At 39.8% G+C, this 18798-nt stretch overlaps 2 protein-coding genes and 1 pseudogene across 3 annotated transcripts; all 3 read left to right on the top strand.

Annotated features, from left to right (window-relative positions):
- Positions 1-189: 189 nt before the first annotated feature.
- On the top strand, positions 190-1500 carry LOC149116289 (uncharacterized; annotated as a pseudogene).
- A 549-nt stretch (positions 1501-2049) lies between these two features.
- LOC149116288 (lactadherin-like) lies at positions 2050-5887 on the top strand. The gene is made up of 3 exons (XM_089278215.1): positions 2050-2056; positions 2340-2722; positions 5041-5887. The coding sequence occupies exons 1-3, from the start codon at positions 2050-2052 to the stop codon at positions 5191-5193; spliced, it is 543 nt and encodes a 180-aa protein (XP_089134341.1). The 3' UTR covers positions 5194-5887.
- A 7449-nt stretch (positions 5888-13336) lies between these two features.
- On the top strand, positions 13337-18684 carry LOC110046925 (chymotrypsinogen B-like). 2 transcript variants are annotated; one of them, XM_089282246.1, is made up of 6 exons: positions 13337-13441; positions 15630-15854; positions 16320-16538; positions 17097-17260; positions 18007-18187; positions 18511-18684. In XM_089282246.1, exons 1-5 carry the CDS (start codon positions 13381-13383, stop codon positions 18163-18165), a joined length of 828 nt encoding a protein of 275 aa, XP_089138372.1. In that variant the 5' UTR covers positions 13337-13380; the 3' UTR covers positions 18166-18187; positions 18511-18684. The 2 variants fall into 2 exon arrangements, with proteins under 2 accessions (XP_089138372.1, XP_089138373.1); XM_089282247.1 differs by having other exon boundaries at positions 18007-18192.
- Positions 18685-18798: the final 114 nt, after the last annotated feature.

Genomic DNA, 18798 nt, shown 5'->3' with positions numbered 1-18798 from the left:
TGGTAATGCGATTTAAGGTGTTGAGTACAGGTCCTGCTCCCGTTCAAAATGAACATCAAAAATTTCGGGATTTTGTAATATTCATTAAATAGCCAAGTCCCCAGAGTAGTAACCGCCCCTTCTTTGGAAACATTGATTTTATCGAGGACCATTCTGTTCACAATCTAGATATCGACGAGTGCGATCTGGATGGCGGCCATGATTGCCATGTGAATGCTGACTGTGTTAACACTGAGGGATCCTTTAATTGTAAATGTGGCCTGGGCTACACTGGAGATGGACGTAATTGTACAGGTAAGGACTCAAGCAAGGGGAAATGTGCAGGGTTGATTCCTATTCATATGGGCATGAAAATATGTGCTTTTCAAGGGTTTTTTTGTTTTTTTGTTTTTTTGTTTTTTTTTAAGTGGCACCCATCTTTTAATGGTCAGCCATCAATATTAAAAGTAAGTTAATTTGTCTAGAAAAAACTTTATTCCGGCTTTGGTTCCCGGCTCGCGGTCGGTTAATTATTTCTAGTGAGTGACTGGTATCTAGACTATAAAGACTTAATTCAATCAATCACTCACTTTCTCACTTTCTCCCTCACTCACTCACTCACTCAAATATTGCCTGCAGGGCAGAGCTTGGGAGGTACCCTTTAAGCATTGATATAAGAGCTTCAATCTTTAGCTATTGGCAAAGATTGAAGCATTCTTGTCGCAACGTTTTGTTACGTGAAGCATTTCAATATGCAACAACTTCTACACCTTTCTTTGATGTTACAATCAATGAAGAGATCACTAGGGGGTATCAAGTAACAGAATCACCAGAACCAGTAACACGACAACACATCAAGAACGGTCGATTAAAAATAAACAAAAATCTTAGAAATCAGTATTCACAAAACTGGCTTGAGACTAAGAACAGTTCATCAACAACTTCAAGGGAAAAATTAACGCACAAGGAAGTTAAAAAGAGTTGTCAATTTGAAAATTACCTGAAAACGGTTACAAACTCAGCGCACAGAATTAGCCTGACAAGGCTTAGGTTATGATGTCACGCATTACGAATACAAACTGGAAAATATGAAAATAAAGGAGCATCAATCCCAGTAGAGGAAAGAACATGCTTAGTATGCAAAGAAAATTGCGTAGAACACGAACAGCATTTCTTGATGTACTGCCAGGGGTACGCTACCATAAGAGTTGAGCTCCATTCTCACATTTCAAACAAAGATGCACTTTACGAAAATCTGAGCGATAACGAAAGAACTAAGTACTTACTTAGAGCTGACAATAGAGTTACATCAAAAATAATAGGTAAATATATCAACTTAATGTTTAAAAAAAGAAGAGATTCTCAACTTACAAACGAAATGAGCATTATAATTTTTATTTCATTTTATTTGAATTATAAAAGAATCAAGTGAATGTTATTTCTTATTGTACTAGTTAATGTTAAACCTTTATTGTAAACAGACCAATACCTCCCTTTGGAGAATAAGGCGCATTAAAGATATACTATACTATACTATACTATACTATACTATACTACACTATACTATACTACACTATACTATACTATACTATACTATACTATACTATACTATACTATACTATACTATACTATACTATACTCACTCACTTCCTCCCTCCCTCCCTCCCTCCCTCCCTCTCTCCCTCCTTCCCTCCTTCCCTCCCTCCCTCCCTCTCTCCCTCCCTCCCTCCCTCCCTCTCTCCCTCCCTCCCTCCCTCTCTCTCTCCCTCCCTCCCTCCCTCTCTCCCTCCTTCCCTCCCTCCCTCCCTCCCTCCCTCCCTCTCTCCCTCCTTCCCTCCCTCCCTCCCTCCCTCCCTCCCTCTCTCCCTCCCTCCCTCCCTCCCTCTCTCCCTCCCTCCCTCCCTCCCTCTCTCCCTCCTTCCCTCCCTCCCTCCCTCCCTCCCTCTCTCCCTCCTTCCCTCCCTCCCTCCCTCCCTCCCTCTCTCCCTCCCTCCCTCCCTCCCTCCCTCCCTCCCTCCCTCCCTCCCTCCCTCTCTCCCTCTCTCCCTCCTTCCCTCCCTCCCCTGGCTAATGAAAGGTTACTGACAATCAGCTTTCATGTCAGATCTGTGTTGTTTTGAGTAGTATAGCTTGGGTGCTTCCTGTTGTTCGTTGCTTAAATAGCTGAGATATCTCGCAGATAGAAAGCAGCTGAGCTGTGCTATCATAATCTTAGTCTGTATAAGTCACAATTTCAGAATCTGAATTACGATGAGACTTGAAGAAAAGGTTACATCAATGACAAGATTTTTATGCTGGACAGTACATGTATGTTTAATATTTTTCTCACATAATGTTCCAGACGGCCTTTGATTCATAAGTACGTAACACAGTAACACGATTGCCTTTTTTAATTGCTTTTTTGTCTTTTGTTTTCGTTTGTGGTTCAGAATGTGGGCCTGTTGGTGTAGAAGACAGGAACACAATACCAGATGCCAGAATGACGGCAAGCACAAATTTTGATAATTATACGTATCCATACTATGGTCGGCTGAATGCGCACAGGGGAGATGGAGCGTGGTGTACAAACACAACAACAGACAGAACAGACTATCTTCAAGTTGATATGAGTGCAGTACGGTCTGTTTGTGCTGTGGCAACACAAGGAGAAAGAGTAGGCCCTTTCTGGACCACCAGCTACAAAGTGCACCTTTCTACAGATGGAGTAACATGGAACAGCTACAAGGAAAACAATGCTGAAAAGGTGGCTAAGATAATATTTACTTCATACTTACTTAGAGTTTCGGATAGAATTGATCGCATGAAATCCCATGCGGAAATTTCTTCATCCAATCACAATCGCGAAACGACTTTCTTACACGTGGAAAAAGCGTTTCATCAAATCAGAAATCAGACCCGACGCGACCTTAGCGTGTTTTAGCCAATTCCTCAAACAGAAAGAAGAGATCTGAAAAGTAGAAGAAATCAAATTAGATGAACTCAACAAGTTCATGTGCGAATTTATTTTAAATGTCAAACGAAAATATGACCAGGATTACAAACCATCAAGCTTTCGAGAGGTTTGTTTGAATAAAAGCATAACTTGACTATTGTTCTGCTAAATGAAAAAGCAAATAAATTTTCTTAAAATCGTCGATAGTGAAAATCTCAGTAAGTATAAAATAAACAAATTACAGCACGGAATGTGCTTTGTACGGTCTTAATGCACTCGTTTTTGTATCAGAAAACTCGTGCGTAAATACCGTACGCGCGCACTTTCCATGAGGTAATCTATATTTTCTTATCCAGGAGTGTAGGCCTATAGAGAAATTGTAAAGTTTTATTCTCAGTAAACAGGACAATTGTCTCATACTTAAGTCATACAAGCCCTGAAGTCCTTGTTTATAAAGGATGTTTGTACCGCTATATATTGCAGGAAAAAAAAAGAATCGGGAGCAAGAAATAGTTTAACAAGCTGGGTTGCCCATATAACAAGTTTCGAAAAGAATAAAAATTGTAAATACAAATTTATCTGAAAAAGTTAAAACTAAAAATCTTCCCATGTTAGTTTTAATCACTCAGCGAGAATTTCGATTTGAAAACAAGTCTAGCGTTCCTTGAATGGAAGTTGTAGGCATTTTCTTTTCAGTTAGCTTTGTAAAACAACTTTCGTAGACTTCTTAGGCCCAGTTCAGACTCCGAACTTTTCATGAGCCGAGCCCAATACGTTGAATTACGTACATGGAAAGTTCGGCGTCTGAATCAGTTAAGAACGGCTATTTGAATTTGGAATGGCTCAGCCGTTCTTCTCGCCTAGCTCAGCCGGGAATTTCGGCTTTGGAACGGCTTTGATTCAAACGTCGAACTTTTCATGTGCCTAACCTAATCCATACACCTTGCCTGAAAACCGCTGACCTTTCGATGTGTTTTGGTTCAAACTAAATTAAGTTAGGTGAATTAAGTTCGACGTTTGAATCAACAGGCGTACTTTTGACAATTTGGGTCGGTTCAAATTCGAATTAAGGCCCGGTTCATACGTCGCACTTCTACCGTGTCGAATTCAATTCAACGAATTAAATTCGACAGAAATTCGACTTCTGAATCGGCTGCCGCATTTCTGCCGCACGTTCGACTGGTCTTGTCGCATTATCCGACAGAAATGCGACACCGATTCAGACGTCGAATTTCTGCCGTGTCGAATCTAATGCATACATTATGTTAATGTATTGAGCATGCGTAAATGTTTCCCCCCAAAGAAAAAGAGGAAACTTAGCCATTCTCGACCCAATGCAACCTGAACATATTGCAACTCATACTACTCCGTTGTCAGCCTTCTCCTTCTCGTTCCATTGGCGGACAATTTTTCGCAAAATTAAAGTCCTTCGTCGCTCAGTATTTTCGTCCGCCATATTGAATACTCTACGTTTAAAACATTTTCCCCTGGCCGACATACCCGACAGTATAAATTCCGAATTAAGTGCGATACAAGTGCGACGTATGAATCGACGGTCGCATTTCTGCCGCACTTAATTGAATTGAATTCGACACGGCAGTAATGCGACGTATGAACCGCGCCTAAGTTCGGCTCATGAAAAGTTCGGCGTCTGAACTGGGCCTAATGCGCGTGCTTAGTTTTGTTACCACAGTTCGATACCAGAACAGTTGAAAGCGCGCATGCATATTGAGTTCCTTTTAGGACTGACAAAATGCTCTTACGGGGTGTTCAGTGTGTAAAAAGCTTCTGCTGATAAGCTTTTCATAAAGTGGAAGTATTATTGAATTGAACAAGACAGTCAAGAGAAAATTGAAGTACTTTAATCTTAACTGACACGCGAACTTTTCAGACGACTATTTCATAATTGATAATTTATTAATATTTTATTTATTATTATTTTTTCCCTTTAATGTTCGAGTTTATCAGCTGAAGCAGTATATTTTTCGGCCATTATTTCTGTCACTGGTCACCGAAACAGAACAAGTTAAAACGACGGAGCTACGAAGCACACGTCATAACACTGATAAGTGTTATTTTCGGTAGATCTTAGTTTGTAAGAGCATAATTTACTTCTTTTTCATTTCCAGGTGTTTGCAGGAAACACGGATCAAAATAGTATCGTGAAACACTCACTCAGTCCTGACGTTAATTACATGTATAAAGCAAGATTCGTTAGATTTTATCCCGTCTCGCATGATGGCCATCCTTGTTTGAGAGTTGAGATATTTGTACTAAAGTAGTCACACCGGTTCTATTCGCCATGAAATAACCGGTAAAAGAATGAACAACCAAACGAGCACAAAGCAAACGAATGCTCAGCAGAACAAAAAGGCAGCCAAGAGTGTAGTAAACATCTGTACAACGAAACGTCTTTTGAAAACCAAAACATATAACAGTACTTTTCACCACATTTCCCGCCATTTCGTGTCAGGTAATTGCGAAAAAGTCGTTTGGGCCGTACACGCATCGTGCGAGTAAGATCCTCGGAAGAACTGGGTACCATGTCTTAAAATAACTTACGAGTGATTACCTTGGGTAGAGGGCCTATATGGGGGATTCACTTTTTTACCTTGAAAACCTCTTGATATACTGTATGTTTGTAAATACTTACCCTTAAAAGTTTCCTCATTTCTAAAACAGCTCTCAGGTAACGGGCAAATGGAACATTTTCACCCTAACTATCGCTCAGGATTCTCCGGTTAAACAGATAGGTGTCCTACGTCCTAGGTGAAAACTACCAACTTATGACAATCTTGACAAAATATTTTAAGGAGAGAGCATAACTTAAGAGTGACCATTTATAATAGGTTTGTATCTTAGATGCTCAAAGACGAGACACCGGCAGGAGACGATCTGCTGTGAACGATATATAATAAGTAGTTTTACCAGAAGACTAATAAACTATCAAAAAAAGAAGGTCAAATTTATAGCAAACTGTTATTGGAGTGTGTTTTTGGCATGGGTTATCAGTAATTGCTAGGGTCTTTTTCGAGGTTATCAGTTGCGATACTCTTTCCACCACCCCCCGCTCCCATCCCCACCGCAGCCTAATACACCGCTACTTCCCCGGATTCACCGGAGTGACAAAACCCTAAGGCTTTGTCAGAACGGTTTTTTATCATATCTCGTTTGTGCATTAGTCAAAGGGTAGTGTTCTTCATGTGTAATGTAAAGTTAATAGTTCGTCTTAACCCTCAAACGTACAAAGGTTTTTCCAAGTGTTAAAAAGACCATTTACTCTAAAATACTGAAACTTTCAGGGGCTGCTCATTTATCCTTTCCAGACATTTTGAGAAGTCAATTGTGTATCCAAGTTGCCATGGCAACCACAAATCTCATGTTAATGTGGCCGAAAATGCACTTTTTTGACATAATTCTCTTTTGCGTTTCAGTTCTCCTAGCTCATAAAATTAAACAAATTATTAAATTTTTTTCTTTCCAAATCATTTTGGCTAGATTTTGTACTAATTTCCGTTATTTCTTGACCTTTTAAGAAAATTTGAAATCCAGAATGGCGGATCAAATGACGTCATTTACGTCATATGACGTCATAACGTATAAAAATGGTGTCGTGTTGTAAAGCAAGCTCAGACCTATCTACTCAATGTAAATTTATCCCACTGTACCTCAACAGAATGAAACCAAAGTCCACCCGCCTTTGTACCACGATGGGGGTTTGAGTTAGATTGTAAGTTCGAGGGACAAGGATCTAATTGACATCGGCCTCGATAAAAATAATCGCTCAGGACGAAGTTCGACGTAAGACATGTACCCTCGACCAAATTCAGTGGCAGTAATGAAATCACATAGCAAATCAAAAACCAAAGTAGAGTTTTATTTGCAGACAGGGTTTACATGCGTAATGTTCTACCCGACATTTCGACTAAGCATTTCACCAAACCGAATCAACTGGACAACAAAGAAATGAAACGAGGAAATATACATAAACACAGTATGCATATCACTACATCTGAGTACCAAACAGCAAAACCCGTCTCAATGATCGAAGCCTGAAGGATGACCAAAATTATGAAAGAAAGGATAAATAAAAGTCGTTTAAGCTTGATTATCATTCAAGCTAAAGTCAAGAGATGCATTTACAAGCCTGAAAACTTCAAAAGGTCCGCAGACTTGCAGTGTTTGACTTGCAATATTATTTTTAAATATTATTTTTGCCGACGGCTTTGCAGTCATTTTATCGGCGGTAGCTTTACCAGTCTTAAACCAACAACATGAAAATTCACCCAAGCATTTCATCAAACCGAATAAATTGAACTAAAAAAACGAGGAAATCTCCATACTTTGTAAACATGATTTGCAAATCACCACAAACGAGCAAATTCTGTTCGCTTCGACTTAAAATGGTTTATTGACCCAAACAACAGAGGAGAAAATTTAAGCGGTCTGTGAAGCGCCGTGCCTACTAACACAAAGAAAACTTCAAAACTCGCCTTGCAGTATTTATAAATACAGTTTTATTATTTTTAGACGTGAGGTTAACAACGAAAATTGACATAAAACTATGCCATTTACAACAACTTCCACTTCTTGTTATTGTTTAGAGATGAGCGAAATTAACTGGCAGTCCCGCTAAGAGCGGTCCACTCGACTTCGGGACCAAAAATAATTTTCCTTCATTTTTTGTCAGTAAAAAGGGTTTGACACATATATATAAAAATGCAATTTATTATTTTCCAATTCGCTATTTTTGCTTTGCTACGAGCCAAAATTGAATTTTGGCCAAACTGAGGTTGCCGACCGTGATCAGAAAGGTAAAATTCACCGATTTTGTGAAGCGTGCTACGTCGCCTAAAATGCAGCTCACGGAATTTCGTTTTCATACGAATTTTAAGGTACATTCATTACTTTGACTGACGAAATATGGAGACTTTTCGAAAAATTCTAAGCTTACCAGCGAGGCAGGAAGACACCCTACTCCGAGGCCTTTGATCACCTACTAAAATTTAGTCAAATTTGACGGGGGAAAATCTCAAAAGTTGAGTCTAAATGAGGCCTAAAAAGCACATCATAGTAAATTTCATACCTTAATAAACTGTTCTATTAGTCCAAACCGGTGGGTATCTCCTGAGATTGCACGCGAGAACAGATCAAAATCTGCCACAGTCAGTGTGTTTACATAGCTATCGCTCGTGTCAAAGCGCATTTGCATAACCCTATCACCCGGTGAAAATACATCTTCTTCCGTTCAGGTTCGTTTGTTGACCTTCTGAGTAGTGGCATATAGCTTCCTTTAATACTTGTGTACACTCTAGATCCAGTTTTGAGGTGAAGGTTGCGTTAAAGTTGATCAATTCTCAAGACTTGCGAGACTCCAAAAGTACATAATGGCGCCAGTCTGCAGAAATTAACCGTAGCCGTCGTCCTGACCCTTCAATAAATTCTCCCGCAGAAGTAGCACTAGGAGAAGAAGAAAATCGTAAGTTTTCATTTACCGTTTAATGGCAACTGAATCCTGTACTACTGCCAAGACTACTGGGAGCTTGAGGGCTATATGCCCGAATTTGAAAAACAACAACGAACACTTGCCGGTTGCATCACTGGGAAATGAACCTGAATGAACACGACACGCGTGAATGGAACTATGTTTTGCGATGAATGATGGGCTTTACTTCTGTTTTATGCTTGGTGCTTGTCTTTTAGTATCTTGCACAGCGCATAAAATAAACTTCGGGATCCGTTTATCGGGCCGTTTATACAACGAAAGCTGCACCGGCTTCGTCAAAATGTCACACAAGTTGTAACGTGACCAATTACCCGGGAGGCGGGTACTCCCTTATATGGGTTATGTAGGTATCTGTATGTGAGGCCCCAAAGGGTAGAGTTTTTCAGCCGTTTGGGTCATAAATAGGGTATTGATTTTGGCCATTTTTGTTATAAATTGGGTATGGTTTTAGCACTCTAGTCTTGAATTGGGTATGTTTCTTAGCAGAAGCTACTTTTTCATCATTATCAATAAGACCTTCAACAAAAGCCCTTCATAATATGACGTATGTTTAGGGCAACTGCGTCAGCCTCAACGGTCATAAATAGGCTATCGAATTTTTGGTCAGGTCATAAATAGGGTAGCAAAAAACGCAGAGTTTGGTCATAAGGAGGGTAAGGGTTTTGGGAAGTGGGCCGCACACCCCCAATCAACTTTTCTGGAAGTACCCCCCCCCCCCGGGCCAATTACCAGGGGCCGAGGGCAAATCCCCTACCCCGCGCGCGCCGATCATTAAATTTGGGAAGATTTTCTCATTTCAATATTGATAATGAAAAAGCCATCCATTAATTTTTTGGACTAGTGCAATCTTTTCAGTATGACCGAACGAGGACAATCATTGCACCTTTTCAATTTTTATCTACCTTTCCTCGGAAAATATAAGGAGTTGCTAATACATGAGGGCGGAGGAAGCAGACATGGACCTAAAATTCGCTTTTCCTTTCCCGTTATCAGCCGTCCATTTTTCATAGAAAACACAATGGAAGAAAATCAAAAGATGGGACCAAGAAACCTTCCAAAGAAACGTCCATATCGAAGCGCGTGCAGATGTTGAGAGGCCGATTTCTCACTTTGTGTTTATAGGACTACCACCCTTCCCATTTTTTCTGACGACACCAGAATATTGGCCATAAAAATAGTTTGTCTTTGATTTCTCCGCCTCGCGAAACATATGGTTAAGTGATGGGACATGCACTCATACTGGTATGGGACTCAAGCGTTGGTGCCCGGGAAGTACTCCCTAATATGGGCTATGTAGGTATGGACGGTCCCAAAGGGTCTGGTATTTCAGCCGTTTTGGTCATAAATGGGGTATAATTATCAACTTCTTTCAACGGCAGCAGGGACGTCGGAGCCGGGGGAGCTGGGAGGGGGCTTTATCCACCCCAATTTCAAGCAAAAAATACTTGAAATAATAATTTTAGAAATATCTCCAGATCCCCTACAAGTAAGCGCCTATGGCGCTCGCTTGTAAGCCCCCCCCCCCCCCCCAGTTCAAAATGCGCTCCGCCATCCGTGAGCAGGGGCCCTTAATTTTAAACGATAAGCTCCGACCATGGGATTCAATATCACGATGCTCAAGGCCACGTGAGATCATTTTGAAATTCCCCTCAAAGCCAGAGAGCGGAAGTCTTCTTTAATGAACTTGTAAGTTAAAGGACATGGTGAAAATTTGATAGCCTATTTGTGACCGTTGCGGCTGACACAGCTGCACTAAACATACGTTATGAAGGGCTTTTGTTGAAGGTCTTATTGATAATGAAGAAAAAGTAGCTTCTGCTAAGAAACATACCCAATTCAAGACTAGAATGCTATAACCATACCCAATTTATGACCAAAATGGCCAAAATCGATACCCTATTTATGACCCAAACGGCTGAAAAACTCTACCCTTTGGGGCCTCACATACAGATACCTGGGTAATTGGTCACGTTACAACTTGTGTGACATTTTGACGAAGCCGGTGCAGCTTTCGTTGTATAAACAGCCCGATAAACGGATCCCGAAGTTTATTTTATGCGCTGTGTAGGATACTAAAAGACAAGCATCAAGCATAAAACAGAAGTAAAGTCCATCATTCATCGCAAAACATAGTTCCATTTACGCGTGTCGTGTTCATTCAGGTTCATTTCCCAGTGATGCAACCGGCAAGTGTTCGTTGTTGTTGTTTTTCAAATTCGGGCATATAGCCCTCAAGCTCCCAGTAGTCTTGGCAGTAGTACAGGATTCAGTTGCCATTAAACGGTAAATGAAAACTTACGATTTTCTTCTTCTCCTAGTGCTACTTCTGCGGGAGAATTTATTGAAGGGTCAGGACGACGGCTACGGTTAATTTCTGCAGACTGGCGCCATTATTTACTTTTGGAGTCTCGCAAGTCTTGAGAATTGATCAACTTTAACGCAACCTTCACCTCAAAACTGGATCTAGAGTGTACACAAGTATTAAAGGAAGCTATATGCCACTACTCAGAAGGTCAACAAACGAACCTGAACGGAAGAAGATGTATTTTCACCGGGTGATAGGGTTATGCAAATGCGCTTTGACACGAGCGATAGCTATGTAAACACACTGACTGTGGCAGATTTTAATTTGTTCTCGCGTGCAATCCAAGGAGATACCCACCGGTTTGAACTTATAGAACGGTTTATTAAGGTATGAAGTTTACTGTGATGTGCCTTTTAGGCCTCATTTAGACCCATCTTTTGAGATTTTCCCCGTCAAATTTGGCTAAATTTTAGTAGGTGATCAAAGGCCTCGGAGTAGGGAGTCTTCCGGCCTCGCTGGTAAGCTTAGAATTTTTCTAAAAGTTTTCATATTTCGTCAGTCAAAGTAATGAATGTACCTTAAAATTCGTATGAAAACGAAATTCCGTGAGCTGCATTTTAGGCGACGTAGCACGCTTCACAAAATCGGTGAATTTTACCTTTCTGATCACGGTCGGCAACCTCAGTTCGGCCAAAATTTAACTTTGGCTCGTGGCAACGCAAAAATAACGAGTTGGAAAATAGTAAATGCTTTTATATATATATGTGTCAAACCCTTTTCACTGACAAAAAATGAAGGAAAATTATTTTTGGTCCCGAAGTCGAGTGGACCGCTTTTAGCGGGACTGCCACTTAAAACGATGTCATTTATAGCAACATGGTTTAAAATCAGGAAGACTTAAGAAAAGAAAACCTATTGAAGATAAGCTTATCTCGCCGAAGCAACTTGATAATTTTCATAGAAAACGTCACAACAAAAGATCAGTCGCTCACCGCCTTCGGCAACTGTAAATCTTCCAGGGAGAAACTTGCAGCAAAAGGTGAAAAGACTGAACTGGACTAATTATGGCGTTCTGTAATTTCTCTAAACACACGAAACATGTTTGAGTTCTCTTGTTGATCACCTGATGAATCATGTGATTTTCCTTGCAAGGCTGCACATTAATGCGGGAATTAACTTGGGGAGTTCTGTGGTCTTCTGAGTCAATTTTTCGGGTATTTCGCCTCCTTTCTCAAGCTCCCGCTAGCTTCCGTTTCATGGCATTGCTAGGTATTGTTTCATCTCCTTTCTCTCAGCCCTGACTCGCTCTACTTCTCGGCATTGTTCAGTATTCTTTCGCCTTCTTTCCCTAGACCTAGCCCGCTCTCTATCGCGATCTTCGTGGCTTCTTCTTTGCCTGTTAATTAATTCTTGCACTCAACTCTTATCTGTCACGTCCTGCTTCAGTGAAACCCTATCTTGAAAACGTTAGAACAATCTCTGCTATCGTTTTTTGAGTCACATAACAAATAGAAATGATTTTTTTTTTCCAAAATCCTGCCAAGAAAAGATAGCGTTCCTGAGCTCCCTTGTTAGGGCTACCTTGAAGCTCCCCTCCCCCAGAGGCCTTACGGACGGACGGACGCTCGCTCGCTCGCTCATACAGTCACGTCATAACCAAATTTTCTCGGCTTGATGGGTTACCTCATTTTCTAAGGAATGGGGCTCCGCTTGTGCAGCGTCGGCGTGCAGGAGCGCCGCTAATACGATTCAAAAGATTGTGTATTGTGTAACTAATGATGTTGTTTTTCAAAGAAGCTCTGTAAAAGGTTAAAGAGGGAGTGACTGTAATATTGAGAGAGAAAACAGGCAAGCATTTAAAAGATCCAAACAAATTTTCCCGAATTATTTCTCAAAAGTCTTGCGTTTATAAAAGAATGAGCTGAGGTACAATTTTTAAGGGAAAAACCTGATATGGCGAAATTGCGGGTAGTAGCGATCTGCTGGCTGTATAAATGACTTATAAAAGCTTAAGAAGAACGATTAACAGCTAATTAGCTTTAAACAAACAGTACTAATGGTAGTCATTTCACAAATGCACTGAAATTACTCAATATTTTATAGCTCGGACAAATGCACATAACATTTAAATGGAACAAATGGCACGATATTGCAGCATTATTGCAGACAAAACGTTGTACACGATTGGCCACACTGTTACAGAATGTTGCGAGATTTTGGATGGTGCAACAGAAAAAAAACTATCTGCAACATGTTACGGGCAACAATGTTGGAATATGTCTCGTTCGTTGGGTTGCGTTCGTATTTTACCGATTTTACTTACATTAGGCCGGGCCTTTGCTCAGCTGCAAGTACACATTAACATTATTTTAACACTTGCATGTCATACAAAGCTTTGCGGATTTAACAATAAAATGCTCTATTTCTAACATTGTGTTCCAAAACGTGCCAACCACTTTATTTTAGAAAGTACTTTATTTTAGTAGAGCCCTTTTGTTGTGACCATTAAAAATTTTAAGACCACTTAAAAGGGTTAAGAGTCCTTTCGCAAGTCTGTTTGCTTATGCAAAAGAAAATGAATAAATCTGAGTCTATAAATGATGAATACCTCATTTAGTTGCATGGGTGCAGTTTAAATGCTTTTCAACTCGGCACAAAATGTTGATGATCTTGGTATTACTGGCAGTTTTACTCGTTCCACTTCCATCGCTTACAGAAGGTAAGAAGGTGAAGGGTTTCTGCTTTGTAAGATATGAAGACCCATACACTGTACCAGACACTGTACCAGAAGGGAGGAGCTGTAGGAAGAAAAAACCAATTAATGCTAAAAGATTGCACATTAAAAGTATACAGAATTAGCAACATTTGTCCGTTTTTGTTAAAAAAAAAATAAGGATTATTTTTCTTTTAAAATAATTTCCAACATGTGTGATAGGATATTCAATGCAAAAAGAAAGAAAAGTTAAAATGTTCAAAAAAAAATGCAATTATGTTACACGGAGGAATATTGCAAAAATAAAGGCAATTAAAAACGGGGTTCAATCAGCCCTTTTGTACAATAGATGGCCGTTGTCAGTGGTAAGCATTCGATTGCTGAGGTTTTGCCTAAGAACCCTCGCAAAGGGGACCCATAATTTGTGAAACTGAAAAGGCATTTCTTGCATTAAAATACTGGAAGCGTTTAACAAAATAGACGTTATAAGAAATAACACCAAACTGCAGTGACAAACATGAAAATAAAACGCATTTTGGGAAACAAAATTCATTCAACTTAACGTTTCGTGTGTTTCGACATATATATTCAGAAGTGACCATTTAGAATAGAAGTAACGAGTAAATTTTGAATTTACGATAAGTAACTACTTAACAATAACAATGACAGAAGCTGAGAAAAGTTTGCATACTAAAAGTGCAAACCAATAAAGATAAGCTTTTCGCTGCTAACATTATCGTTTAGGGTAGTTTTCACTTTCCTAATTAGTAGCGTCCCCTTCATCTTGCAATTGGGAGCTTAAGAAACCATGACGGCGACGCCAGGGATAACGCCGATTAAAATGAACTTATATTTTACCTACGAATCTCGCGATACTCTGAAGTCATTTGCTTTGTTTATCACTGTCAAAACTATCCCAGAACTACATCCGGGACACAGCGATAAATTTTAAATAAAATTTTAAAAAAATTAGCCGTCGTGGTTCACGTTCTCCAGACAGCGCAGAATGTACGTTGTTGTTGTGCAGAGGACGGCAAAGAAATGTACCAAGAATTATAACGCACGTGCACAGCCATTGTACTGCTCGTTAAATCTTTTGTTCGTTGACGTTCCCGTAGTCGTTGCCGTCGTGGTTTTCTTGCTCCCTAATATGTATCAGCGGTTTCTCTTCATATTTGTCACTGCAGTTTGTGTGTTATTTGTTATAAAGCTGCGATGGCCAAAGAGAAAGATTTAAAATAGACTTTGATCTTACATTACAATCTTTCTTTTTATAAGAATATACTTTATAAGTATATACTTTTTAAGAATATCGAAACTGAAATTTGCGAAATTTTAAGAATATTTAAAGAGTAAACCCGAGGCTGAGATTTTGAAAAGAATATAATTTTTTGTGTTAAAAATTTGTATTGGCAATACAATGATATGTTTTGAACAAAATCGTATAAAATTTTTCGTTTCTGTAAACGGCAAAACTAACCAAAAAGCAATAAAGTTAGCACTAAACGTATGTTACATTTCCAAAAGAAATTATTTGTCATATACCAGGCTTTGTTCCCCCCATTCTGGCTCCTTCTAACTTCATGGAGACACCAAATACATTCGAAAACAGAAGCGTTATACGCTATTATCTTTGAGATTATTCACAACAATATTTTCAGCATAAAATATTTTCGGCAAAAAACAAGAATATTCAGCCTCGGCCGGAAAAACAATATTCTTATACAAAAAAAAAAAAAAGAGTGCATCAGCTATTTCAAGTGAAAAGAAATTTAGATTATGAAACAAATCAAAGAATTCGCTGGATGCGCACGTACCTTAATTTTCCTAAAAACGCGTTCTTTAAAGCATTCTAATAAGAATATTTCAACGCAGAATGTTTTCCTTTTTAAACTCAGTTTACCGAATACCATATTAATTTATCCATTTAAAGTAGAGCTTCGGCTTGCTCACCCAATAGAAAAAGCCCTTTCACTTCCCTGTCGAGCTTAGCTCGAGGAAAATCCTGTATTGCTGTTCGTAGATACGCTGTCACGGGAGCGCATTGAATCACTTCAGCAGACTAATCCGTTCACATGGAAATATCTACCTAAGAAAAACATAGATAAAAGAAATAAAGAGAAAGAAATATTTCTTGTACCTGCGAAGCAGTAACTCATTTTTGTTGATTTTCTTTTCTTTTTAACTGAAACAGCTGCATGTGGAAAGCGTGTCGCTCAGTCGTCCCGCGTGGTAAACGGTGAAGAAGCCACACCCAATTCATGGCCGTGGCAGATTTCTCTCCGCTACAGAGATTACCCAGACGACGGTTCTTACGGTCACGTCTGTGGCGGATCACTAATTGAGAAGGACTGGGTTTTGACAGCAGCTCATTGTGTGGAATATGATCCCTATCCTACTGCATTCAAAGTCACTGTTGGTAAGTTTATCACATAGCTGCGTCGGGGATGTGAATGGTCCGCATTCTCTTGTTCTATCTTTTTAACACGTTCCTTTCTTTCCCTTTCCTTCGATTTGCTTCAGTTTTTCCTTCCTTTTTTTCTTCCAAGCTTTCTTCCTTCCCTTCTTCCTTCCTTCCTTGCTTTCTTCTTTGCTTTCTTTCTTCCTTCCTTCCTTCCTTCCCTTCGCCCGTTTTGCTTCTAAATCCTCGCTTGGTTGCGTCTTTCCTCTCTACCTTTTCCCCTTGTTTCCTGGCTTTTCACTTCCTCTGTCTTATTTTTCTCTCCTTCCATTACTTCCTTCTTGCCTCGTTGGTTCAGTACTTTCGTACTTTCTTTCTTCATTGCTTCCTTCCTTGTTTTCTTGCATCCGTTCTTCCTTCTCTGCTTGTTTGTTTCATTTCAGATGATTTTGTCTCAATCGATTTTCTTTTTTCTGTTTCTAGGTGCTCATTACCAAGAGGGTTACCCTACCTCGGTTCAAAAAACAATCAATGTGACAAAAGTTATCTACCACCCAGAATTCAGCTGGATAACAGCCAAAAACGACGTGGCATTGTTAAAGCTTGCGAAGCCAATTACACCAAGTGACAAGGTCAACACAGTCTGTCTTCCTGAAAGTGGCAGAGACCAGATATCCCCAGGAACAAACTGTTTTATCACTGGTAAAGTAGTATAGACATAATTCATGAGCATATATACGCCATAGTCTTGCCTAACCTTCACCCCATAATTAGTCAGATTTCGAATGGAGGGGAACTGGTTGATTGGAGCCCTGTTAAGGAGGGTGTGTTCCGTATACTTGCTAGTCAAACGTTTTCTTGCTTCAAGCATTTCTTCGTCCAGTGTGCCAATAGTAACAGAACGATTGTTTGGGTGGTCTCACAGATATGACAAGGTCAAATTTATTCACGATCGTCAATGATCAAAACGATTATAGGGGAGTACTGTCCGTGCAGAAGTTTGCGCGCCCAAAGTGAAGTGCTAGCACAATTAAGGGCTACATTTTTGAAGATCAACTTATTTGCCAATAGCTGTTTGCTAACGGTCTAGAAAGGGTTGCTGGAGTCCCATTTATCAGTTGATTTTTAAGCGATTTTTCAGCTAATTCTTAGTAAATGTTTCTGATGTCAAAGGACTTATCATTTATCAGGTTGCTATTGGTTAAAACCTTCACCCTGACCCTCGGTTTTGAGTTGTTTTTATTTCCATATATTTTTCAGGCTGGGGAAAAACGATTGGTGGAGGGAGTGGAGCGGAAGTATTGCAACAAGCAGTGCTTCCAGTGGCGGATCACAAAACATGCCGTGAAAAAATGAAAGTCGTGAGAAAGGTTCACAAAGGTCCTATGTTGTGTGCTGGAGGCCAGGGCAAAGGAGGTTGTCAGGTGAAAAAATGTCGATTTAATTCATATCTAACAAACAAATTTCGAAAATTAGAAAAAAAAAATGTTTAAAAAAAATCTCCTTAACAGGACCCAGAATTTAGACCCACAACGACAGTGTATGTTTATTTTAAAGAGTTACAACATGCGCTGTTCCCTGGCACATTAATAGATTCAAAGCCAACATTTCTTGAGAATTAATTGTCTTCAAACATTTGAAACTTGAAATCGATACCCCTAAATTAATGAATTCCGTGAAAATTGTCGTCAGTTTTGCTGGCAGATCTCCATTGACAACATGTCAAGCTACTGCCACGAACAACTGTTCGTCCCTTTCATCGTGTGCTTTGTGTTCATTTTGGTCGGTTAGTCGGTTTTTCTGTACGTCCATCCGTCCGTCAGTCAGTCAGTCATTCAGTCCATCCGTACCTTCGTCCGCCCGTTCGTTTAATCCTTCGTTCGTACGTTAGATCAATCGATCGTTCGTTCGTTCGTTCTTTTGTTCTTTCGTTCGTTCGTTCGTTCGTTCGTTTGATCAATCGATCGTTCGCTCGCTCGTCCGTTCGTTTCGCTTGTTTGCTCATTCCCTGGTAAGAGCAGGTAAGCCCAGAGCCTTGCATAATCGCCTTCTATTACGGCTATTGAGGTTAAAAATACACTTGCCTAAGTTTCTTTTTTCTCCTTATAGTTTTGAGTATTTAATTTCTTTGTTCCGCATTAAAATTATTGAATATATTTTACCCCTTTAGGGAGATAGCGGAGGACCTCTTGTTTGTGAAGAAAATGGCAAGTGGGTTTTGCGAGGTGTAGTCAGTTGGGGAAATGACATGTGTATCACGGAGTATTTCACTGTGTTTGCTCGTGTCTCCCACTACTTGAAGTGGATAGAGACAAACAAGATGTCCTGATGGATGAAAAAACATAACAGAAGTATGGTAATGTAGCGTGCTCTATGAGATAGCTAGTCTCGTAGGCGCAGTTTTCTCGTCAAATTTTTGTTCCAGAAAGTAATCAACACTGATTTCTGCCAGCTTGAGCGTTTTTGTTTTTTTGTTATTTTTTTTTTTTTTTTTTTTTGTATACGTTTGACCGCTAAGCCGGGCTTAAGGATGAATCGAACTTAATTTAGAACACGGGATTTCCTCTTAACTTATATTTAGAATCGCGCTTGGTTAAAGGTTTTTTGAAATTATTCACCAGGAAATTTCAAAGATGTGTGTTGTTGTAAAAATAGTTCTCACGTTTCTTCCCAGATCTTCCGGTCAGGAGATTTCAGAACCACCTGGTTTAGAGCTAGAACCTAGAATGACCTAGAAGACAACAAAAGGAGAAATAGCAGGGGAGACATTATTTTGGGGATCTCTAAATTATCTGACGAGAGGAAAAGAAATCAGCTTAAATTGAATAAACTGGGTTATTGTCAATAATGTTGTCAGTCGTATTATTTTTGCGTTGTTCGTTTCGACATCTACTGCGCGGGGATGATGTATGAGGCCATGGGGGAATGAATTTGTGAGCGCTAGCCCAGTGCTCGATCAAGT

This window comes from Orbicella faveolata, unplaced genomic scaffold, assembly GCF_042242905.1.
Source record: "Orbicella faveolata isolate gen_17 unplaced genomic scaffold, um_ofav_v1 contig_12, whole genome shotgun sequence".
NCBI classification, from domain to species: domain Eukaryota; kingdom Metazoa; phylum Cnidaria; class Anthozoa; order Scleractinia; family Merulinidae; genus Orbicella; species Orbicella faveolata.
Note: the sequence above shows the minus strand (reverse complement) of the source record. Positions and strands in the feature narration are given on the sequence as shown.

Coding starts and splice junctions, on each gene's coding strand:
- LOC149116288 (XM_089278215.1), top strand. Junction 2,723..5,040: donor AGGAAAACAATGCTGAAAAG/GTGGCTAAGATA, acceptor TTTCATTTCCAG/GTGTTTGCAGGAAACACGGA.
- LOC110046925 (XM_089282246.1), top strand. CDS start 13,381: ATGTTGATGATCTTGGTATTACTGGCAGTTTTACTCGTTCCACTTCCA. Junction 15,855..16,319: donor TGCATTCAAAGTCACTGTTG/GTAAGTTTATCA, acceptor TTCTGTTTCTAG/GTGCTCATTACCAAGAGGGT. Junction 17,261..18,006: donor AGGGCAAAGGAGGTTGTCAG/GTGAAAAAATGT, acceptor TTACCCCTTTAG/GGAGATAGCGGAGGACCTCT.